This window comes from Epinephelus fuscoguttatus, linkage group LG1 (assembly GCF_011397635.1).
Source record: "Epinephelus fuscoguttatus linkage group LG1, E.fuscoguttatus.final_Chr_v1".
NCBI classification, from domain to species: Eukaryota; Metazoa; Chordata; class Actinopteri; order Perciformes; family Serranidae; genus Epinephelus; species Epinephelus fuscoguttatus.
Genome location: NC_064752.1, coordinates 26267185 through 26292161, shown reverse-complemented (window position 1 = coordinate 26292161; position 24977 = coordinate 26267185). Strand labels below are relative to the sequence as shown.

The following is a 24977-nucleotide window of genomic DNA, read 5'->3' as shown; positions in this document are numbered from 1 at the left end:
GAATTCCACTTTCACATAGTTTTTGCTGTACATTATCTAGGTGTACCTAATAAACTGGCAACAGACTGCGTAAGTCTGTATTTATTCATATGAGTAGACTATTAATTCACTTCAAATTTAACACTTCAGGCCTCCACACAAATTAGGCCTATGATTTACTGCTTTAATTTAGTCCAGAATTAAATATGACTGTTTGTAGTTTTTAATATAATTTTATTGTTTCAATTGCCTGTCTTCAACTTTTTATTTTGAAGGCCAAAATCCTTACTTCCGGCACTGTTTGACTTACCTCTGTGTGTATTGATGCAGCTACCGGCAGTAATTTGTTTAATGTTGCATTTGTGTCCAGTGGGAATACAGCTGGTCAACCTCTACATGTCTGTGTCACACTGTGAAATGACTTCTGACTTTGTATCTTTAGATGACTCTCAGCTCGGGTGCACTTAGTGTCATTTGGTGAATAATGTACAGTTAACCAAACATCAAATTATAAAATAACCTTAATAGCGACAACAGTGATTATTTCTTATTATCCTGAAGAAAATTATCTGCAAACGGTTCATTTGTTTTCCTGGAAAATAACTGAACTGTGTCAGGTCAGAAGTCAGTGTGTCTTCACAAAGGTTCACCATCACCCACCCAACAGCTCCCATGTCCGCAGATAACGACCACTTGAAAGCTGCCTTTCAGCTCTGAACCGCATTTCTGGGAAAAAATGTTCACATCAACCGAGTTTCCTGAGAGGTATGAAAGCAGCAGAACTGCACAGCTGAAGGCTTCTGGGTACAGAGACTTCCTGGAAAAGACACACACAACCAATTGACCTCTGCTACTGAGCTGTGATCCCTGCTGCTGCTGCTGCTGGCCTGCATGACTATCACACACACACACACACACACACACACACACACACACACATATTCAGAGAGAAATGACGACATAAACACGAGAAAATAAAGAAAATATTTTATTGTAGGACCGTGTAAAACAACAGCCTTCAGCTGAGTGTAGTCAAACCTCGCTCAGGTGACTGAAGAAGGCAACTGTAGATGTGACGTGGATAAATTTGTTAAAAAGTGAACTGTGGGTAAAGCATAGGCTGCCTATACTTAGGCAATATAAAGGCTGTTCCACCCTAAGACAGAAATTTCATAACTATTTCCTGAACATTGTGAATCAGAATTATTGATACCAGTAAGAATAATAAGCCCCTTAAGTGGAGAGCAGAGAGAGGAGAGGGCAGATGGGAAATGTTGCCGTCAACTTGGATAGGAATTGGCAAATGTTAATAATCAAGAAACTAAATTTAAAAGGCCCTTTAACCCTTTAATATCAAGTTGTTATCTGTGGTATCCAAACTGTATGGATTCAACAAAAGAGAAATGATGTGTTAATTAGCCTGCTGATTATTAGAGTGGGGATATTTTGAAACCATTTTTCCTTTTTGATACTGATCTGATACCTGAGCTTGTGTATCGGCCAATACTGAGTACAATTCCAATACAATTGTGTTAAAAACAAAAAAGAGTTGTATACAACTAACTATATATGGATGTGAAATGATCAAGTTAAACCCTTGGTCAAACATACATACAGTGAGTGAATGCCAGAACATTTTCTATTATCCACTGTAAAATATTATCAAATGTTCCGCTATTTACAGAAAAATCAAATCTTCTTCATTGTTCTAAAACAGCAGCTGCCAGAGGCTGTGCAGCACAACTTGCTGTGTAGGCTCCTGTTTCAGAGTGGCGAAAAATAATTGATTTCCGGAAACTGGCCTTTAACCACGCGTGAAACTAGTTTAAAGTTTATTAATAAATTACGCGTAATCGTAATGATGCACAGAATTGCACATTCACAGATACCCGATCCAGCATTTTAGGCAGTAATGGGAGCATTTTTGATACTGGTATCTGTATGGGAACAACATTACTTTAGAGGTGGTGGCAGACAGATTTTGTTACCCTTGGTGTTTTCAATCTTTATGCTAAGCTAAGCTAACAAGCTGCAAGTTGTAGCCTCACACTTAACATACAAACACAAGAGTGGTGTCAGTCTTCTCATCCAACTCTCAGCAAGAAAGTGAATAATTTTCTTTTCCCAAATTTAATTTTCCTGTCATATATTATGTGTACCGGCTTGTTCAAGTCTTAATCAAAGCTTTATGTGTTTACAGAGTGACACAATTAAACCCAAGACTCCGTGTTCATTTATGTTTTTCACCATTTCACATTAGGGAAACATTGTAGATGTTTTGTGCATTAAACACTTTCCCCAAAAATTCAGCCTGACATATTTGGTATCTCTGCAAAGTATTCAATCTCCACTACATTAATTCATTAATTTTCTGTAACCACTTATTCTGTTAGGGGTCGCAGGGGGGCTGGAGCGTATCCCAGCTGACATTGGGTGAGCAGCGGGGTACACCCTGGACAAATCGCTAGACTATCGCAAGGCTGACATATAGCGACAGACAACTATTCACACCTACAGGCAATTTAGAGTCACCAATTTAACTGCATGTCTTTGGACTGTAGGAGGAAACCGGAGTACATGGAGAAAACCCACGCTGATACCGGGAGGACATGCAAACTCCGCACAGAAGAGCTCCCCCACTCCGGTGTTCGAACCAGAGACCCTCTTGTTGTGAGGCAGCAATGTTAACCAGTCACCCTGACTGGATTCAAACTGCCAACACTGTTCTTGTTCAGGTTTGATAAAGCAGTGCCTTTGGTGTATCTTAAAGAGAATTTAAAGTCTTAAATATCACTTTTATAAAATGCCTTTCTTTCACCACAGGAAACAAATATGACTTCTGCTTTATAGTGGATCTATTTTCCCTGTTTGGTGTGTTTTTGTAGGTAAAAAGAAAGGAATGTAAAGAAGCTAAACAGTCAAATAACAAGTCAATTCATAGATATCGTGTTTTTTTGCTTGTGTATTAGTGTGTAATGCCTTGTGTGTGTGTGTGTGTGTGTGTGTGTGTGTGTCTGCGTCTCTGTGTGTGTTTATAATGTCTAACTTTCTTCCCCGTTCTCCCCAGCACCCTTGATGAGGCGTTTGTTGCCCCTCTTCCCTCCCGGTCCGCGGGGCTTGGCAAAGGCCTGCTTTAAGGTGTGCTCCATTGGGTGGACCTCCTCGTACAGGAAGTCTTCTGTCAGGCCGTCGCCGTTGTCTATCTCCATCTACACACACACACACACACACACACACACACACAGAATAACACACAGATTATTAGCTTCTCTTCTGCAGATAATTCATTTATAGAGAAATTTTGGTTTACTTGTTTACTGTTTATTTGTTTGTGGTTGTTTTTGGGTGACCTGTACCTTCTTGGTGACCTCCAGCTGGTAGTCTCTCTCCACCTCGTCCAGTAGTCTGTTCTTACAGCTGGAGTACAACATTCGTTCTTTGATACTACAGGTGTAGCCGGGCATCGAATATATAAACACTGGAAGGGAAACAGAGTCGTCACTTAAGCAGCTGATACAAGTATATGCACTTCACTCCCACCTTCTCTAAATGACACACTACACCAGGGGTGAACAGAGGACAAGAACATCCTGTTCTCGAGCAGAGGTGCTATCACTTAACCTTAATCAAACAGGAGTCGGAGTACTTGTGTTGAAAACTAGTCAACAGGAGCTGCTGAGACTCAGAAAAAAAGCCTAATTTTCACTACATGATACAACTTAACATTTAGTTAAAGGAATACATCACCCACAAATGATCTTTTCCATATCCATTACTCACACTGTGATACACTGAATTCAAAAAGAAAACTTAAACTGCTACTTAAAACACTTCCCCATAGGAGTACTGCGCCTGAGCAAACACTTTCTGGTCATACATTTGTGCATTTTAGTAAATTCAACGTAACACAGTGTAAGCCATTTATATACAAATGATCATTTTCGTGGGTAGAGTATTCCTTTAGGTGCATGTGGTCACTGTGAAAAAGGCCACTGAGTATTTAGTGTCTGAAAGCTGGTTTTTGACCCACTTGGTGTCATTTGAATGAGCCAAATTCACAACATCAACATACAGAGTGCTCCAGGGATGGCGTTTTTCTGTAGGCCAGCGTGGAAGTTAGCATCATCCTGGCTCCCTTGTCAAAAAAAAGTATGGGGTTTTTCCATTGGATAAAGAAACAAGATGAACACCACTTTCATGATTATTGAAGCTTAAATGCAGTCGCCAGAAGTAAAAAGCTAATGTTAGTCTATAAACAAACTACACTACCCTCTCATGACCCAACGTCATTACCATAACAAGACTGTATAGCTGTGTTTGGCCTGGCTCCGCATGATGACATTCTGCAGCATCATTTAGCCACTTGTAAGCAACTGCCATTTTTTTTTAAACACATAGAAGCTTCAAAGTTCACAAGTGGGGTATTTACTGACTATTTTAGGTAATAGAAAAAAAAGTGAGTCTCTCAAGCTTGCCATATTTCAGACATCTAACCACAAACCCACTGACTTTGAGACGAGGGAACCGTAAGTGGTAAAATGCATGGTAAAGTCATTTCCAGGTTTTAGGGCTCATTCCTGGGGCACTCTATCACCACCTACTAAAGCTGATATGGTGACATGTTGGTCAACATTTGTCTGTTTACACCCTGAAGATACGACGCAACATTGTCATTCATTTGGAGTATTTATGTGTCCAACCTGACAAATGCGAGTTCATTATATGCTCTTCTTTTTGCTCTGTTTTGGTCTCCAACCACTCCTGAGTGAAATATCTGCCTCTTTAGCTGCTAAATTCAACACTATGTTCACCAGCTAACTGTGTCAGTCTGTCGTCTGGGCCTGGACAGTAGTGTACAGTGGGTTTATCACTGAAAACAGATGCATGCTGCCAGGTGCATCGTAGTGTGGGGACAGTGGGACTGATAATACAAGGCTTGTACAGGAAGTCCAATGGGAGGGAGGCCCGAAAAAAGCCTGGAGTGAAAAGTTTGGTTTTGGCTGCCATTTTGTATTTCTTAGTAATTAGTGCCATCACTAAGTTAAAATTGGCTGACTAAATCAGTTGAAAGACTGAACTTTGTATTAAAAATAGAGGAAGCTCTCTGAGGCCCCTCCCACATCTTAAAGGTGCAAAATGGTTTAGTCCAGCCGGCACTAGAATTTGTCTGTAAATGCAGCTAAAGCCCAGTGAGTGACTGCTAATGCTACTGGAGCACCAACATACACTGTTATGTCTTTCCCCATGAAAGAAATCCGTGGTAAAAAAAAAAAAAAAAATTTAAAAGAAAAGAAAAGAAAAGGAAAGGGCAAGAAAGCAAACTTATATATATCAAAAGGTGTGTGAAAGAGACATGGATCAAGAGAGGAAGGGCAGGGGGCCCACAGAGACTGCTCAAGCACAGGGCCAGGAATTTGGTGCTGCACCCCTGCACGCTGCTGTTGGTAATGAGGTTGATAAGAGCAGTGAGACTGAACCAAAACAATCAAGTTGTGGGCAATACAACCAGAAACAATGAGCTTAAAGATGCTAAAATGCCGAAGAGAGTCGAGTAATAGTTTCCTGTGGTTTTGCTTTCACATGACATATCGTCACATGTCCCAGAGACGTAAAACACAGATTAATCCAGCGTTAAGCGTGGGGTGGGGACCCACATGGTGCCACTTGACAATGGCGTGAGGTTATGGATGATTTTCTGTAAGATTCACATGCAGCTCTCTTTTGTCTCTTGAAAACAGAAAGCTAAATATATATCTTTATGATACCTGATAAGAAGAAAACTTTATGTTACTTTCCTTCCGTGCATTAGTGCAGTGAGGCTGTGTATACTGACCCAGCGCCTCCTGCAGCTGACCCTGGTGGGAATGTTTGAAGATAAAGAAGTGGTATCTGGGTGAATCTGTGGGAATCCTGTAGGGAAGCTCACGGGTCTCTGTCGGTTTGGTGTGAACCAGCTCAATGGTCTCTTTCTCTACATCCAGCCTCTGCAACACCACATACATAAACAAGCTCTGTTCAGGGGTCAAAGTCACGCACGGCAGATTTACTGCATTTTACTGACAAACACTGGCACACAGTTTGTTCCAACAATATCCTGATAGCTTGTTTTTCATTTACAGGGAACATGTTATATACTGCACGCTATGAAAATAAAGGTTCTCTGTTCCGGCTCACCAGCTGTATGTAGTTGATGCGTCTCTGCTTGAGTTGCTGCAGAGCTCGTTTGGCCTCTTCTTGTAACGGGAATGCAAGACCTTGAAGTGTTTGTGCCCTTTTGTCTAAGCCGAACTCCATCGTAACCTGCAGTATAAAGAAACACAGAAGACTAAGTGTCGATATGTCCACACATATGACAGAAAATGAAATGCCAGTGAGTCAAACAGATGTAACAAACCCTCGCTCGTGCTGTTGGAGTCCCAACCCGTCTGCGTTCATCCTGTCGACATAAGAGACAGTTTTATATCTCTTCTTCACGCACACACAGTAGAGTTTGTGAAATAGGAAAATCTACGTACCCACACAACCTTGTCCTGCAGGAAGGAAGTAGAAATACAGGATGAGAACACATAATGTAAATATGTAGTTCATATCGTATTCAGACAGTTTGTTTAAACTTTACCTCTGTGACTTTAATTCGTTGTAGTTCCTGCTCGGCTACTGTGAGTGGAGCCGGGGAGCAGCTGGAGGACATGTGTCGCAAGTATCCCTGGAAGCACAGGTCGTCCTGCACACAGCCACACAAACACAACGGTACTTTATCACCAACAGTTGAAGTTTCATTGATCATTGATTAATTCACTGATCAATTACCATGCACACTGGACAGGATTTACTCACTTCAACTGTGCCAAACATTTCATCTTTAATGTGACCTCCTCCAAACTCTTTCTTCAGTGTGGCACGGGTCGCTGCATACACCATCTTCTGCCTCACCTAACGGGTGCCGGGACAGACAGACAGGATGATGCCATATAATATAGGTTATAATAAGTGTTACATCAATGTGATGTCTGAGCTTCATTGTGCAGACTGATGAAGGTGCAGAGACACTAGAGGGCTGTTTGTTTTTTACAACAATATACTGAAAGGGAAAGTTTCTCTGTGCTCACGTGAAATCTGAGTTTAAGCCGTTTACATACCAGCAGGATTTTGTGACATCACAACTACAGTTTGGAAGCCAGTCACATCAGAATGCAACATACACAACTATATTGTGGAAACCTGAAACTTTCAACATGCACACATGGAGAATGGACTTTACATGCAGTAGGAGACATCCTGAACAATATCTGAATAGTAATAAATTTGGGGTTTTCCAGTGAGGGAGGAGTAGATATAATCTTATATATAGATTTTTTTACAAGTTGTTTTTATTAAGAACTGCAACGCTTGCTGAGTTAGTGGTCGACTATCAAAATTAACTAATTTTACTAATAACAACTACTAATCAATTAGTTTAGTTTATTTAGTTTATAAAGGACAATATGCACTTACATTACTCATTCATAAGAATTAAAGATGTCTGTACCAGATTTAGCAGAGAAGCTAATTTCCATCTGTAGTCCTCATTTGTAAAATCAAGAAAAAAAAAAGTCAAACTTCTCTGATTCCAGCAGCTTAAATGTGAATATTTTCTGGTGTTCTTTACTTCTCTATGACAGTGAGCTAAATATCTTTGGGTTGTGGACAAAACATGACATTTGGGTACGTCATATTGGGCTTTGGGAAACACGGATTGACATTTTTCACCATTGTCTGACATTTTATAGACCAAACAACTAATCAAAGAGAGATTCATCAACAATGAAAATAATTGATAGTTGCAGCCCTGTCATTCACAAATTATTATTCAAGGTAGAGTACTTTATATTCTCTTAGACACAATGGTGTTTTCTAAATCAAACGTATCGTTAAACATAATTGGGCTATCATTGAGAGTGATACTTTGTTGAGAAAAGTCTTTCTTGAACCCCCATTTTTTCTTTCAGATGTGCCCTCACGCGTAGGGACAGACATGCGTTCACATCTTCCAGCAGACAAAAAAAGGACTTGGTTATCCAAACCTTTTGGCACATGCATTGCCCTCACTGAACTTCATGCAAACTAAACATTCTATTGATGTTAACACAAACAGAACTTATAAACTAAATGATTTCTACATAGGCCGTACAAAAGGAATCGCCTTGCTGAGCATAAATGTGCCATTACAACAAAAAATTGCGACTACCTCTTTAGACATTTCAATGAATTTCATAATGCTAATGATTCATTATTACATATAGAGGGCCATATAATGTCATGCCATTATATGGGTCATGTGATGGCCTCTGATTGGCTCCTGCCACCATATACGTGGGGTCATACCTGTGTTGTATGGTTTGAAAGCCCTGACACAGACCTGCAGTGGTCGAAACATGTTGGCTCTTTGAATGATTTAGCCACTACAATAAAGGCTTTTTAATATTTCCTTCCTCATTTTTCTATAATTTTTCTGAGTTCCTGGATTGCATTCCTGTCGATCCTGTTGTTTTTATTTAGTTTCTGTTCTGTTCAGTTACTTACTAGGATAGGAATTGTAATTTAAAGGTAGAATGATGTAACCACAGAATAAATATATTGGATGTGTTCAAAGCAGGTGTTGTGTAATACCATATCACCAATAAATCATAATGCCTTTCTTAAAAATTTTAGCCAAGACCAGCAATTCTACAGGTTTGCTTTGTTGTACTGCTTTGTTGGTTGGTTGGTCCCAAAAAATTTCCCCACCCTTTGGCCACAGTTTTTGCCCATGTTCACTTTCATGCTGGGGCTGGGGGTGTTGTTGGCCGTTAACAAAAAGGCACACATACACACAAACTGATTGTCGTAGGGAGGCATAACTGGACTAGTGACAATTATTGTGAGGATGAGTGTGTGTACATGAACACGTGAATGCATGTGGTACGTGGTCGCAGCTATTGCAAATTTACACTTGTTCAACTGCAGTTATTGTTACTATCATTCAATAATAATAATAATTATTATTATGTGAGCCTAAACTTATTTTAACATTTTTTTCAAGGGTCCTACTGATATTCTTTTTTTAGTTTATGACAACTTAAAAAAGATATGTAGGTTTTTAAAAAATATATATATATACAATCACTATGGTTGCAGACTTTGAATAACTAAATGTGATCAGTGACAACATGTCAATCGGCCGGTCCAGACATACTGGTGATTGGTCAGGTGACCAGGCGATGAAGATCCACTCGTATCCCTGTGCATTCTGGGAGTCCAGACGGTAGAGGATGTAGCAGGGCTCCTGAGGCGTGAGCAGAGGAAGCAGGAACTGATCGTAATCCTTATCCCAGCTGTGTACTGGCTCTCTGTATGAATCTAACACTAGCTCCTCTGCAGACAAAAAACACCAATCAGCAAACTTATCTGAGGACTTAGACCAAGTCACCTGAAAGCTTACATGTGTCAAATCTCGTTTACCATTTCTGATGACAATCTTCATTATTCTGATGGCACCTCCTCTCGCTCGGGCCAGAAACTCTTTCAGCTCGGATGTTGCTAAAGTAACCAGATATAAGACAGACAAGTCAAAACTGAGGATGGGGGGTTGAAAGCAAGTGAGACAGAGTTGGGTAGGGGAAGAACCTGAGACTCCACTTCAGGGAGAAAATTTGATCCACTGCCAGATAGTCACGCCATCACCTACAGTGACTCGGACAGGGCATGTATGTACCAAAAGAACCCCTGAGAGGGTGATGCGATCAGCCTCATTTTCCTCCAGTTTTCACACCTATGAATGGTAGTTTAATACGGGAAACCAGATGAAGCTTTTTATTGCACTGCCTGTCTCTCCCTCACCATGGTTACCAAACACAGCGGACTCATAAATGATGTAAGATCAGGTGAGAAAGGTGAGAGAGGTATGCTCCTGCCAACCCGTCCCCCAACGCTTCAATTACCAAATGCCATAACACACATGTAGCTCTTAAACTATCCATAAATACCTGTGGGGCCTAAATGTCATAAACACTGGTATCACAACATAGAAGACTTAACTGTGAATCAGTCTTACAATATACAGGCTTTAATTTTTAAACGTGTAGCCTTTACAGTCCAGTTATTTAGACCCACAGGTTTATCAAAGTAAAGAGGCCACTTTAAGATCTTAAAAGAGGATGTCAGAGAATATAATCAGTGAGGTTGTGAGGATGTGTTAGAAGCTATGGCACAGCTCAGAAGAAAATTTAAAAAGCACTTAAACTAAATGAAGAAACAACTACACTAACACACAAAAACACTCAGATTTAAGAAAATTTTACTTAAAGAAATAAACTCACCATTAATTCCAGTTTGGTGTGACATCTTTTGGCCGTCAGCTTCACACTCCTCTCATGCAAGAAGGACCAGGTCCAGGTCTCTGTGTCCTCACTCCTCTTGCTCAGCAGGTAGGCTGCCTCTCCACTGATGGCAGACAGATGGACCCATGCGCATCAGTGACATAAATGCCTCGAGGGTGACTCGGGAGATTCCTAACACTTGAAATACAATCTGCGGAACTGTGGCTGATGAGTAATAACGTGCCTGTCAGTGGATATGCCACCCTAACCACTGATCTAAAACTCTTTGCGTATCGATGACCACAACTTTAAAGGTCTCGGTGGGGGGGGCCCGTCTCCCAAGTCACACACTGTCCTGTACTGTACTGTGTGTGAGGCCGTGTAGAAATCCACCGCTCATGAAATCAGGGGGTCAGTACAGTGTTTTCAGATGCTGTCAGTGCGCCACATGTAATGACATTTTATCACTCATTCACAGAGAGTGACCGATCACCTCAGGCAGACAGCATCGTCTCAAATTTCAGCCACCTGGTCACAGAAATGTGACACCGAGCGACAATCTGACCGCTACATTTCAACATTGTTCAATAGCTACCTGAAGCAACACCAGCATGCTTTAAAATATGAGGATGTGAGGTAACTTATGCCAGGATCAGCAACAGTCTTAGACTCTGTGGGGCCCTGGCAAAAAAAGCCAATGGGGGCCTGGTTAGGGTTAATGTGATCTTCAACAAATGTAATGTCATTTTAACAACAGAATAATGCATTAAATTTACAAAGAATAATTCCTTTTTTATCTTTAAATTTACACTTATTTGTTTAATCGAGTTTGTTAAAAAGTTACTTAGCTGTTAAGCTAATGCTAGCTAACATTAGCTCACTAGTGAGCTAATGTTAGCTAAGCATTAGCTTGCTAATTAGCCTCAGCTTACCGTTGTTTTTGCAACTTCAAATGTTGTACAAGGTTGGAAAATGATGCTTCTTCATCTGTAATTTTAGACCAGCATGTTTTGCGTACTGCAATTTGTTTTTTGTTGACAAATGTGTAGTTTTTGTATTCAAACAAGACATCTTTGGTATCGTTTTTCCAACTGGTGCAACGTTTGTTCTCCCTGGTTCTCGCCTGCAAATTGGCTAGGTGTGGTTGGATCGATTCAAACAAAGTAGATCTGGGGAATTAAGTGTCGATTAGCTGGGAATTAAAGTTGTAAATGTTAGCTGATTTGGGAAATAAAGAAAATTATTTGATTACTTGTGCAATTTAAAAAAATAATATACTTTTTAATCTTGGGACTGTGGAGAAGGTATTAAGTACTTTTGAATCAAAAAGCTCTAGATCGGGGTGCCCAGTGGCTCGGTGGGTGGAGCAGGCGCCCTGTGTATGGGGGCAGTGTCCTTGCTGCAGCGGCCTTGGGTTCAGCTCCAGCCTGCGGCCCCTTGCTGCATGTCGTCCCCTCTCTCTGCCCCCTTCACACGTAAAACTTTGTCATTAAAGGCAAAAAGCTCAAAAAAAATCTCTTAAAAAAAGCTCTAGTCCAAGTCACGCGGCATTGGTGTTAAAATCCAAGTCATGCAGCAGGTCTTTTTTGGTCTTGTCAAGTCAAGCCTAAAGTCATGAAATTTGTGACTCAAGTCTGACTCGATAGTCCAGGTCATGTGACTTGAGTCCACACTTCTACATTTGAGTATTTGAACTACCATCTGTCATATGGGAGCTAGAAGGGGCCTCACTAAAGGGTTTTTTGGGGTGGTGCTGCACTGTATAGTGCTTTATGGGAGATTAAAGGGGGTTTATATTCGCCATTGCAAAATGTGTCAATATCAGCGGCCATCAACGGCCCTTTTTACTATTTATTTTGGGGGGCCCAAGGCATTAGCATGGTTTGCCTCTCTTGACAGTGCGCCCCTGGCCAAGATATAAACAGCTTTTATCCCAGCGTGTGAGGTGAAGAGCTCCAGATGATTTGTGTGAACACTAGAGGAGTTGGCTCCTGAACAATCAGCACTAATGGAGCCATTACTGACAAACACACAAACTCATCACGCTAACACACATAGGATAGTACAGTATGTATGTAGGTGGGCGTGACAGAGAGTTGAGTCTGTGCTAAATGCTCAAACTATCTCACTTTATTTCTCTCCTTCCACACATCTTACACACACACACACACACACACACACACACAGGGAGGGAGGTGAGAGAAAGATAAGTGTGTACCTGTGAGGTTACCTGTGATGGGATCATCCATTATTCACTCAGTGGTGAGTACACAACCCAAGCATCTATACATTATTCAGCAGAACCCCCACCCCCCTCCTCTACTTCAGGAAGACACACTTTATGTGCACACACACAAAAAAGAAAAACACCCATTCATTAAATTGATTAAAACTGACTGCGTTCCTCTCACGCTTGCATGTGTGTTCACAGGTTGGTTTACTGACTGAGTGAACTCGTGTTTGCGTCTGTTAGGTGAGCTCCTGTGAGCGTAGCGTCATTATTCTGAGAAGCACCAACATACTAATCCCATAATTATCTGAAAATGAGACATTTATAAAGACTCAGTATTACTCATCCTGTTTAAGGTTGTAATCATTCATATACAATGAGCAACTTGGGAAATCTTGTTGAGATCAGTCTGTTTTATTGGAGAAACTGTGAAAGATATATATATTTTCTCAGTGAATGTGACGCATGTATTGGTATGAAGCTTAAATCAAATGAAATAAATCTAATCTGCAAGTAGCATGAAAATCAATGAATTGCTTTTGTTTTTTCAAGCAAAAATGAACTTTACCCAGTTACAGTTATCGTGAGGATTTGCTGCTTGTCTTTGTCTTATGTGATAGTAAACTGATACAAAGAAGTCACTTTGGGCTTTAGGTAATTGTGATTCATATTTTTCCCCAATCTCTGACACTTTGTTTTTTCAAACAACAAAAGTACAAACATAAAAAAAAAACAGTCAGATTAATTACTATTATAAATAACCATTAGTCTCAGCGCTTGTACTGTACATCAAGATTCATCTGGTGTATGATATGACTGAGGATGTCAACAAAGAAAAAAAACAGTAGCTCTTATTTTTATCAAAAACACTTTAATATCAAATATTCAAACAATAAAAACACTAGTTATTAAAGAAGCAGTGTGGAGGAGTTAGTGGCATCGAGCAGATGAGAGTGACAGAGTGACAACTGCAGATTGCAACCAGCTGAAACTTCTCCAGGGTGCCAAGCGTGAACTCCTGGTTAGATTCCTTTAGTGTTCATTGTTTAGGTTTTTACCAGGACCCAAATTTCCTGCAGAGGTCTCTTTCTCTCCAAAACAAATGGACCAGGTGACTAAAGCCAGTAAAAACACTAAAAAAGGCAGTTTCACATTACAAATCAGTATTTCTCTGATGCTATTTTACATGTTGCATGTATTTTACTGTTAGCCCAGCACCTGCAAATGTGTGCTCACTTTTTTCTCTGACAACTAAAGACCCAGAAGGTCAGGAGGTTTTATGCGGGAGTTGAATTATTCGCAGATGTCTCTTCCTCCAAAACAAACAGACTCAGTGATTTAAACTGGTAAAAACATTCAATAAAACAGTTTCATGTTAAAAATCTGTTTTCCAAAGGGGCAGCTAATTATGGTGGCCAATGTGAAAAATGGGAATGGCTCTATCTAGAGCCAGTGTTTGGTTTGTCCATTCTGAGCTACTGTAAAAACATGACAGTGCAACATGGTAGACTCCATGGACGAGGACCCCTCCCTATGAAGATATAAACAGCTTATTCTAAGGTAACAAACGCTTTAGCTCAACATTTTCTTTTGCTCTCTGTATCAGTCGGCGCCGCCCCAAACACTTTCCAGAAATTCTCTAGTTGGGGCCAATCAGGGATATGCACCGTAGTTGACAGCGTTAACAGTCTATCAGGGCCTGTGCTTTAGATGATGACGTAAAATGCAAGCCGCAGCTCGCAGAACAGTGATAGCAGCTCAGGCAGAAACAGGCGCTAACTCTAACAGAAATAGTGGCAGTAACAACAATTAAACAAGAACAAGAGTATGCACTTGTGGAGTTCCTCAGAGGAAAAGATGTTTACGCTATTCTTCTAACTGAATTTGACAAAAGCTTGATTTGTCAGCTGGCTCTGTTGGTGTTGAAGAAGATGTTCCCCGGTGTTTTGAAGGAGTTTGTCCGTCAAGGCGAGAACTCCACCCACTGAAAGTGTTTGAAGAGGCACCAAGTCCAGACTGATACAGACAGCGAAACAGAATGCTACGTTAATGTCATTAGGATGGTCTTACCAGGCTAATTATAAACTAAAGAAAAATATCCTTATTATATCATATATCATTTCTGCCAATAGATGCCCCTAAATCCTTCACATTGGACCTTTAACTAGTTAAATTTCACATAAAATATCAAGACATAGGTTTAAAATGTTAATGAAATGTAGTGTAACTATGTTGTAAAAAAACAAAAAAAAACAGAGGTAGCAGCATAAACCCTTTTAAATGTTTAAAAATACTGCTGGTAAAAACTTTAAAATGTTTTGTCTCTGATAAATTATCAGGCCATGAGGTTCTTAACAGACCAGTGAAGCCAGTCCAACACATCCCGATTTGTTTAACAACCAGGACTCACTTTGGCAACGTCCCTCTATGAGTCGTCAATACACGGGAGCCAAAATGTCTGTTAGGAGAACAGGAAGGAAATAATGAATTAGCATTTTGTTTATAGCAGTTTGTCCAAAAGCAGCAGCTCCTGTCATGATGAGTTTGATCTCACCATGTTAGTGCAGGCACTGGCAAACGTCATGTATCTGGGGTTAAACTGCAGAGTGTTGATGGGTCCTGGATGTTTCCCGTCCAGCACAGCCACCTTCATCCCACTCTCAGTGCTCCAAACATGGACTCTGCCGTCCTCTGAGCCTGCAAAACAACACACATTTTAATACACTCACAATCGAGATATTACAGGAAGAGGCCAGAACAATAACACAGATGTGTTCAGGCTTACCAATCATGACAAACTGAGAGTCAGGAGTGAAACAGGCCTCCAGAGAGATGCCTTTACTGTTGTTGTAGCCCTGCAAATAAGCAAAGACAGGAAACACCTTCAAGTAATCATACTAATATGCAGACAGGTGTGATTTAATTACTGCGTGTCTCTTACAGAAAAAGTGTGCAGCACAGATCCATTGAAAGCATTCAGGACACGAATCATCCCTGCGTTGGTGGAGATGAGAATCTGCTTCCCATCGTTACTGAATTTGAGTCCAGTCCAGTCACAGACGCGATTAAACCTTGTCTCAAAGGAGGCAAAGGGACCCTTTTCACAGAGAGATTAATGTTATATGAATACAGTGCAACAGAGAAAACATTAAAACAGGTGTGTGACAGTCAAATCCCACTAAAACACTAAAACCTAACACAGTTTTTACCTTGTCAAAAGCACGAAGGTCGTATAGTTTAATGGCCTGTGATTCCACCCCTGCAGCAAATATCAGCCCATCAGGGTCAAAGGAACAAACAGGTTTCCCCAGTGGATTGGTCAAACCCTGAAACACAAACACACACAAATAAATCCACAGAAAAAAGAGAAGCTGCTACAGGAAATCTGGGTTTTGATAGAGATATTGTAAAAGTAATGCCACTATATTTCAACCTTATTAATTAAAGCTCAGATAGGAAGTTTAATTTTGGCTTCACTGGGCAAAAATCCCATTATAAACTATAAGCACATGGTATTTCAAGTAGTCTGAAATCAATTTACGATATGCAAAGAGCATTTATGTAGCCAACGTCAGCAAGAGCTTCAAATCACAGTCTGTCCTCCACCTCACACCCCACCGCGCTGGGGGGAGAGCGGGCAGCAGCTCTGGGGACGGACACCTAATCTGTGGCCATGGCAACGCTAACCCAGTCAAGGCAAACACAAGTTCTGGGGGACCAGACAGCGCCAACTCCCTGCTGGATCAACAGGTTAGATCTGGCGCTGTCGCTGGCAACCAGTCTGCTGTCACACCAGGCACTGGGGGGTTACACTGGCTGAATTCGAGGTGAGGTGACTAGCTAGCTAATTCTTGGCTCATTCGTGTTATGATTAAGAGAATTGAGAGAGAGCAGGGCAAGAAGAGGCTGAGTAAATGTGCTGTGTGCAAGGATACAATGAAATCAGATTAAATGAATCAATGTATGGGAAACACTGGGTCACTGTATGAAGCATGTGCATATGCCCGTGGTCGTCTGGTGGGAGGAGCTTAGGGCAGAGAGGAGGGAATTTTCAAATTCTGCCAGTTTTCTTTTTTTTTTTTTTTTGCCTTTTTCAGATTTCTGCCTACTCCATCTTTAATAACTGCATTTTCTGTCTTTCAGTGCTCACGTTTATGTCTCTCCCTCCTTTGTTTACAGTATAATATCTGACAGCATTATCTTTCAGTTGAGACAGCAGACAGTGTCTGAGGACACCCAGTGGTCAAAGGACAAGTGCTTCTTTAAAGGGGGTTTGGTAATTAAGTTACGTACAGTCCCTTCAGGTGCATTAATCTGGAACATCCTGATCTAAAGCAGTTAACAGCTTTAGCAGCAGCAGTTGTAATTATACACTTGAGTAACTGATTACAGAGAGCAGAGGAAGTGTCATTTTCCAGCCTGACTACTCACTTGACAGTGCGGAGCACGCAGATCCCAGATCCGGATCGTTTTGTCCAACGAGCCCGAGATAAACGTATCATCCACAGGTGACATGGAGAGAGCGATAACTCTTAAAAAACAAAAAAAACAAGTCACAAACCAAACTTTAACCTTCATTTTATAGAGGGTAAAACAAGACAAGAAAAGACCAGATAAGACAAAGTGAAACTTACAGTCGTGAAAGAGGTAAACATGCTCATACTCTGTGTTTATGCTGTTCAGAAATACAATTTAACAAAAAAACTTTGTGTATTTGTCAAACACTGAGTAAAAACATGAGCACACATTTTCCCTCAAATTTGTTATGAGCATATTAGAGTAAAAAAGTTGAAGGAAGTATAAAAATCTACATTTTGAGATCATGTGTAAATGCATATTGTTTCTTCTTGGTTTGCACATCATCAAGTAAATAAGTGTTACAAAATACAGGATTTGCATTAGAGCTGCAATAATAAGTTCATTTATCAAATGGTCAATCAACAGAAAAATAATCAGCAGCTATTTTGATAATCAAAAAAAACTGATGTCAATTTTTTGATTAAAAAAATCTAAATATTTTCTTGTTTAATCCCTTTAAAATGTGATGATATGCTACTTTTCCTTAATTTACATTATAGTAAACTGAAGATTTTGAGTTTTGGACCATTGGTTGGACAAAAAAAAAAGAAGGCAGTTGATAACATGAATTTGTGATGGTCATTTTTAGATGTTTTTGATGTTCTGAAGACCAATGATTAATTGATATATAGAGCTGCAATGACTAATCAAACAATTGATTATATTAATCACCAACTAATTCTATAATCAATAATTTGGTTTGACTTATTCTTCAGAAAGGAAAAAGGTCAAATTCTCTGACTCCACCTCGTTAAATGTGAGTATGTTCTGCATTCTTTACTCCTCTTAGAAAACAAACTAAATGTCTTTGGGTTGTGGACAAAACAACACATTTGAGAACATCATCTTGGGTTTTGAGAAACACTGATGGACATTTTCCCCCACTCTCTGACATTTTAGGGATGAAACAACTATTATTATTATCGAGATAAAACAATCAATGGATAATTCAGCTGTGAAAATTACTGTTAGATGATTTAGTCGTTGATTTACCCATTACAGAAATAATTGTTAGATGCAGCCCTAATGTGCATATACTTTGATGGTAGTTTTCCACCTAGTGTGCAGTTTGTATTCATAATTGCTTTGTGATTTGAAATAAACTTCTTTATTCATATCTGTATACAGCACACAACATTTTTGTCCACCCTATGTTACTAACCTTGCAGTGTGACCTGGGAAATACCTGATGTACTGGTTGTCAGTGAGTGACAGGTATCGGATAGTATCTACAAGACACAAAACATATCAGAGCACACATATTTGCTCTATACTGGCATTTTAGTGTTTGTGTGTGTTTGGTGCTTTGTGCCAACAGCTGACTGTCACTGCTGAGTTATTACCATCTAGCTTGTTAGAGCTGTAGACCACTGTCTGTGTGTCTCCATGTGTGTAGCGGATGAGGTCTACTCCATACTTCTTACTGTACAGGGTCCTTTTAGGTCTGAAAAGGGACAGAATATTTAAGCAATTTTGAACAGTAATAAACATGTTGTACTGCCATTGTCTAAACACATTCAATTGGCCAGGTTATCTAAATGTATTTAAACAATTAAGATATGGAAATTGATCATTCTTTTCATATATTTTAAGCATGCATTACACAGTCACTTCTTGTTTGTGAATGTGGTGATACTGGCCACTTACTTCCCCTCTCTGATGTCATACAATACAATGCAGTCGTCGTCGCTGCTCGATATCGCATTTTCACCATTTGGGCTGAAGTCCACGCAGTTTACTTTCTGAGAGTTTTCTCGGTATGTTCTCGCGACCCTGAAACTTCGCAACACGCTGTCTGTGATCCTCATGTCTGCAGCTTTTTCATACAAAACATACTCTGTAAAACCAAAATGTGAACCTCCCCGTCTGATTTAACGAAGTCTGCGAGTCGTTTCTGGTCGAGCAAAGCATGAGCAATATCGTTTCAGAGCCTTGACGCGAAATACAATCTTACATTTTACAGAAAAACAACAATAAAACCAAACGTTGTGTGAATTATTCCCAATACGCAGCCATAGAGGAACTTGCGGTGACAATAATGCATTTGGTTTGAATGTAGGTATCTACCAGGTGGGCGGTGCTATTAAGTCACCACTACATTTAGTTGCTTCAAGAAACCCCCCAAGAAACCGGGAAGTGGTGATAAACGAGCATACCTATTAACAGAAAAGGGAAATACGACACACCGCTACCGGAAGTTGTTGCTTCATCTACAGTTACACTGTTTTCAGATTACAATTGTTTTTTTTAAGGGTCACATATTTTTTTTCCTGCCATCAGTTGGTCCTCGTTTTTTATGAAAGCGCATTTTTAGAGCAGTTTGACAATTTTGTTACGTGAAGAAAAATTGCAGGTCATATTTTTTATGACGTTCAATCCAGTCTATATCAACCACCACTCCAAAAAGAGACACTTATTTAACTGGACGAGTGTAAGTTTCACTAAAATCACTACTAAAATTACTAAATTATTGGTCTTGCTTTTTAAATTGTGTGGGAAATAAAGCTTGTGCGCATTTATTCTGAAAGGTGCGACCCGGAAGTCGAAAGCCGGAAACGGAGAACATGTGTCCTCTGGAGTTTATGTTTGTAACTTCAAGCTAATATAAACTGTTAAGATAAAATTAAACGCCACAATGAACAGCTGTGGAAGAATAGCCTGTAGTAACTGGAGGTCCGGCCTGAACACCGTCTCTTCTCTGGTCAGACCGCGGAAAAACTGGCGCCGGTGTCTGGAGGCAGCTCCGTCCCTCAGCCGGAGCAACACCACCGCCGCTAAACAGGCTCCAAGCTCTGATCCAGGTTCCGACACGAGAGAGAAACCCCGCCTGAGGGCGATCGACCTGGCCCGGAAGGTTCAGCAGGAGAAGACGAAGCCTCAGACGGAGGAGCCTCAGCTGTCCGGGCAGCAGAAGAGGGTGATGGAGCTGAAACGGTTCAGTCTGCAGCTCCAAAATGTTCATCCCAACGTGCTGGCCAAACACCTGCACAGAAACCTGCTGTACCAGGACAAAGACGTGGTTGTCATCAACAAACCCTATGGTGTCCCTGTCAGAGGTAAACCAACAGCTAACATTACTGATGTTTACACTGATTTAGTTTTGAGTTCAGTAAAACACAGCTTGTTTTATGGTATTTGGTAAGAAAAATAAGATCATGCATTTACAATTATTTCTTTAGAGCTGAAACGAGTAGTTGATTAATCAATTAGATGATTGAAAGAAAAAAATACCCAATTATCTGTTTTCCCATTCAAATAAAGTGCAACTAATACTTTGGTTGCAGTTTCATATATGTCATCATTTCTAGCATCTCTGTTATTTTGGACTTACCCAACTGCTGATTATTTTTGTGATCAATTATGCTGTCAATTATCTTTTTAATTCAGTTGATTAAATTTAAGGAAGAAAGAAGAATACCCATCATAAGAGACCCACCATATATTCAGATGTCCTATTTGCCAAGTCTACAAGTCAGACATTCAACTTTAAATGAAATACAACACAGAAGAAAGCAAAGCCACACATTTGATAAACTAGAACCAGCAAATATTACGTATAAGGGATCAAATGATTATTAAAATTGTTGCAGATTAACATTCTGTCAGTCTAATAAAAAATTTCAGCTCTTTGGGGAGTTGTGACGGACGTTTTATTCAACCATTTTCTGACATTTTGTAGACCAAAAGATTATTATTGATTATGAAAAACATCTTAGGTTGAAGACCCAATTTTATTTGTTTATCTGATAACATACTGTATGTGCTCATACAGATAGTAAGAAGACTTTGGCCATTAATATTAATTGGCTGATTTATGGTTGGGTTCTCTTCCTGTGGTGGTGATTACACACATTGTATACTGCAGTATCAGCACTGGAATAGATGTTAACTACAAACTAGAGTCAGAAATCTCAAATCATGCTGAAGTTGGAGTATCTGGACCTTATTACATGCACATTTGTTTCTATTGCTGTGGCTCTCAGATGACTCCAGGGTCACGTCCATCTCCTCTGTGCTTCCTGTTCTCGCCCAAATGATGGATGGGCTGAAGATCAAGTCTGACTCTCAGCTGCTCCCCTGTCTGAAGCTGGAGAAGGAAACGACAGGAGCTCTCCTGCTGGCCAGGAGGGAAGAAGTAGTGGAGCACATCCTCAACCTTCAAAGAAATAACCAAGTGCAGAGAAAGTACTGGTAAGATACGGCGAGGGGATAGTAGAGGCGTCCATACTGCCGCACCTCATGCTGCAGTTAACATGTTGTTCAGTTGTTGATGTGTGCACTGTTTCTCCTCAGGGTTATCACAGTCGGTGTGCCTGTTCCATCTGAAGGAGTGATTGACATCCCCATCATAGAGAGAGAGGTCACAGGTTCTAAGCCACACTACAAGGTGTCTCTTCTTCTGTGGTTTTGATGCTCTTATAATTAGTTGTTGTTAGAGATGCTTTCTTTTCCATGTTTCATGTTATACACTAAATACTTTTGACGTTATTGTAGACCTGTTCATATTAACTTTATTTTTTTTAAATCTCAGATGGGTCTAAGTCCTCTTTACAGAATGAATGATGCAGGCGACGGTGTGACCAAAGTCCGCGCCCATCGGCAAGCCCACGCTGCAGTGACCAAGTACAGAGTGTTGGACAGCAGCAGTGGTTGCAGCCTCGTGGAGCTCCAGCCTTTTCCTGGTAAGAAGACGACTGTTCAGTTGGTTACGTTTCTATCGAAGACGCATTTTTCTACATGTCTGATTCCTTGTGTCGACAGGAGTGAAGCACCAGATGAGAGTTCACATGGCACTCGCTCTGACATGCCCCATTCTTGGTGACCACAAATATTCCCACTGGAGCAAACTGGCACCTCAGGTATAATATCTTTACAGTGTATCACAGGAGAGTGTGTTAACAAGTGGCAAATGCCAGTAGAATATTGGCTGCATACCACTTCCAAATGATACTTAAGCAGGAGTGGTATATTATCAGCTGCTTTTTGACAAAGCTGTACTCTGCATACTGTGGCATCAAGCTGCAGATATTCCTTTTCAAAGTATATGCCTGTGAAAATATCCCAGTTAGATGTGCATGATGGTTCCATCACCTTGAGTTGTGTAAGACACACTTATTCTACAGGTGAGATGGGGCAGTCGCAACCAAGATTAGTCAGATAAGACATTACTTAATTAGCTGCTGACAGCCCTGTGTTCATGTGCCGTATTCATTCTCTCTTTTGCCTTTGGCGGCAGAAACTGAATATGAGAAGTAGCCCGTGTGGTTTTAGTTGTTGCTACACCCAAGGAGTTAGACCCTGGGTCTGAAAAGTAAAGCCAGTACAGTGCCCCCGGAATGAGTCCTAAAACTTTGGGAATGAGTTAGCAATTAACCACTCAGTTTCCTTGTGTCAAAGTCAGTGGGTTTTTTGAATGTGTTTTTGGTTAGACTCCTGAAATAAGGTCTGTGGTTCACACAGAGACTTTCACATTTTGTCGTACAACGTAAAATACCTAGGTAAACACCCCACTCGTGAATTTTGAAGCTTTTATGTGTCTTAAAGAAGGCAGTTGCTAACAAGTGGCTAAAGGAAACTACATCACAAGCCGTGCCGAACACGGCTTAACAGCCTTGTCATAGTGGTGACTTTAGGTCATGCGACTGTAGTGTAGTTCATTTATAGCCTGGCATTAGCATTTTACCTCTGGCAATTGCATTTAGGCTTCAGTAATTATGATCATCGTGAATTCATTTGTGAAGATGATCTTGCTGAACAAAACATCTAAGTATCATAGATGTTTGTTTGCCATGGAGCTAATTATCAATAATCCAAAATCCAGTGGAACAAGCCCCACAGGCTTTCTCATGAGGGAACCAGTGTGACGCTAACTTCTGCATCGGCCTTCAGAGGAACATCATCCCAAGGCCACTCTACGCTTACTAAACCTGCATTTATAATGGCCAGCAGGGGGCGACTCCACTGGTTGCAATAAACATCAGATTGTATTCAAGTCTATGAGAAAGTGACCCTGCTTCTAATTTGATTTATTACCTCAACATGTCAACATTTTCCTAACGAGTTCATAGTCTCAGTTGCTAGTTTTGAGTCTTCTTCAATACCACATTATGTTCATTTTGAAAGTCATGGTTTTATTTAGAGTAAAAGAGACGATTAAACAGGGTGTACTGTAAGGCGTTGTTGCCTTGCGATCGACAAGTCCCTACCACCGCAGTGTCCTCTTAGTCAGAGCCACCCTCTCGTCCAAATATTGTAGCTTCTGGCTCACAATAACCAAGATGGCAATAGCTCAAAACGGTAGTCTACAAACTAGTGGGTGATGTCATGGTGACTACGTCAGCCTCAGTTTTAAAGTCTATGGTTAGACTTCAGATCAAGAGGTTACAGTGAAATATGTCACAGATATGGCCTTCGTATCTCACTAATGAACTGAAATGTGAACTGTCAAACTGTGGGCTGAGGACGAGCCAGCCGCCATCCTGCAATGTCATCACCCTCCCATTTAGCAAATATTTTGATTAGGTCTTATTGTACCACTTTGAAGGCAGAATAAGTAGGAATTGTCAGTTGCAGTTTGTAAACACAGCATTCAAAGCTGGCCCAGCTCTATTAATGCGTGCTGATGATGTGGCACACCCTGCATGCTGCCTGAGGGCTACACACCACTGCCTAAAAGTTGAAACGTCCTTTAACACAACAAAATCGGGGAAAAAAACAAGCTGTGGGCAATTTCTCTGTCATAGGTGATGATTGAGAGATCATTTTTGTATGATTCTATATTTTATTTTTAGGATAATCCTACTTGTCCTGCCTTAAAAGTCAGGATAGTCAGTGACTGTTTAATATACTCACAAGTGAAAGTGAAAGCCAACCCCAGATTCACTCTCTTCTGGCATTTAGCCTCGCTATGTTTTCTGGTGCTGTGTCTCTTGGATGCCTGCTGCTTACGGTCTGGTACCCGGTCACTACCTTTTCCTAAAGTCCCAACCTCACCTGAGCACCCATAAACGCCTCTAACACAGAAAATACAGAGGGCAGAGTTTCACCGCACACTTCTAGTGGGTCATAAGTGATGATTGAGAGGGATTACTTACCTCTGTATGAGTCCATACATTGTTTTTTAGTCAAATCCAGCGTATCTTAAAGGTTGTGGACTTTAGAAAACTAGTAACTTTTATGGTCTTACTGATCCTCAAACTTACCCTGTTGGCATCCAAACAGTGCCTTTTTAATTTGCTGGATCGTGCTTTAATTCACCAACATGTCAAGTGTGGAAGTTGAATTTCTGGTGCTTGCACTTGGTAATATTATTAAATATATACAAACATGGATAGGAGGACCGACATGTCTGCAAGAGCTCAGTGTCTGTCACTAAGAATCTGTATCTTCTATAATAATTCACGCATTTGTTCTTTTCGCTGCACAGAAATTACCAGAACGTGTGCTGGGAAAGCTCGGACTGGAACAGAGCAAGATCCGCCATCTTCCTCTTCACGTGCACGCTCGACAGCTGACGCTTCTAGGAGCCAAACAAGCCAACATCAGCGTGTCGTGTCCCTTGCCTAAATACTTCTCACAAGCATTGCATCGACTGAATTTAACACTGCCTGATAAGGAGGACGATAAATAACCACATCGTTCCTTTTTTGTTGAATTCTTTGCAATCCAAGTGACGTTGAAATGTCGTTGGAATCAGCTGTGACGGATTCAGACTGCATCACAAAGTATATTATGTGTCCCGTTAAAAGTTAAATGGGAGCTCAAGCTTGGTTACTGTGAGGTTATGTAGAATTATCAAAAGGAAAATGACTGTACAGTGCTATACAACTCATTTTTAGTAATAAACAAATGAA

At 40.5% G+C, this 24977-nt stretch overlaps 2 protein-coding genes across 5 annotated transcripts; one reads left to right on the top strand and one right to left on the bottom strand.

Annotated features, from left to right (window-relative positions):
• Positions 1 to 1006: 1006 nt before the first annotated feature.
• LOC125895729 (WD repeat-containing protein 82-like) lies at positions 1007 to 19500 on the bottom strand. Of its 4 annotated transcripts, XM_049587832.1 has the most exons (17): positions 18772 to 19500; positions 18468 to 18568; positions 18287 to 18353; positions 16978 to 17077; positions 15756 to 15872; positions 15488 to 15643; positions 15332 to 15401; positions 15101 to 15243; positions 9194 to 9367; positions 6817 to 6912; positions 6599 to 6703; positions 6495 to 6509; positions 6374 to 6415; positions 6154 to 6279; positions 5813 to 5963; positions 3336 to 3457; positions 1007 to 3188 (listed from the first exon to the last, which is right to left on the bottom strand). In XM_049587832.1, exons 1-17 carry the CDS (start codon positions 18930 to 18932, stop codon positions 3021 to 3023), a joined length of 1914 nt encoding a protein of 637 aa, XP_049443789.1. In that variant the 5' UTR covers positions 18933 to 19500; the 3' UTR covers positions 1007 to 3020. The 4 variants fall into 4 exon arrangements, with proteins under 4 accessions (XP_049443789.1, XP_049443763.1, XP_049443780.1 ...); XM_049587806.1 differs by lacking the exons at positions 15101 to 15243; positions 15332 to 15401; positions 15488 to 15643; ... (3 more) ...; positions 18468 to 18568; positions 18772 to 19500 and adding exons at positions 9460 to 9537; positions 10317 to 10354 and having other exon boundaries at positions 9194 to 9372; XM_049587823.1 differs by lacking the exons at positions 1007 to 3188; positions 3336 to 3457; positions 5813 to 5963; ... (4 more) ...; positions 6817 to 6912; positions 9194 to 9367 and adding exons at positions 13022 to 14562; positions 14957 to 15004 and having other exon boundaries at positions 18772 to 19479.
• A 164-nt stretch (positions 19501 to 19664) lies between these two features.
• On the top strand, positions 19665 to 24919 carry LOC125895721 (pseudouridylate synthase RPUSD4, mitochondrial-like). Its single transcript, XM_049587793.1, has 6 exons — positions 19665 to 20180; positions 21108 to 21315; positions 21418 to 21511; positions 21656 to 21806; positions 21886 to 21983; positions 24551 to 24919. Exons 1-6 carry the CDS (start codon positions 19760 to 19762, stop codon positions 24752 to 24754), a joined length of 1176 nt encoding a protein of 391 aa, XP_049443750.1. The 5' UTR covers positions 19665 to 19759; the 3' UTR covers positions 24755 to 24919.
• Positions 24920 to 24977: the final 58 nt, after the last annotated feature.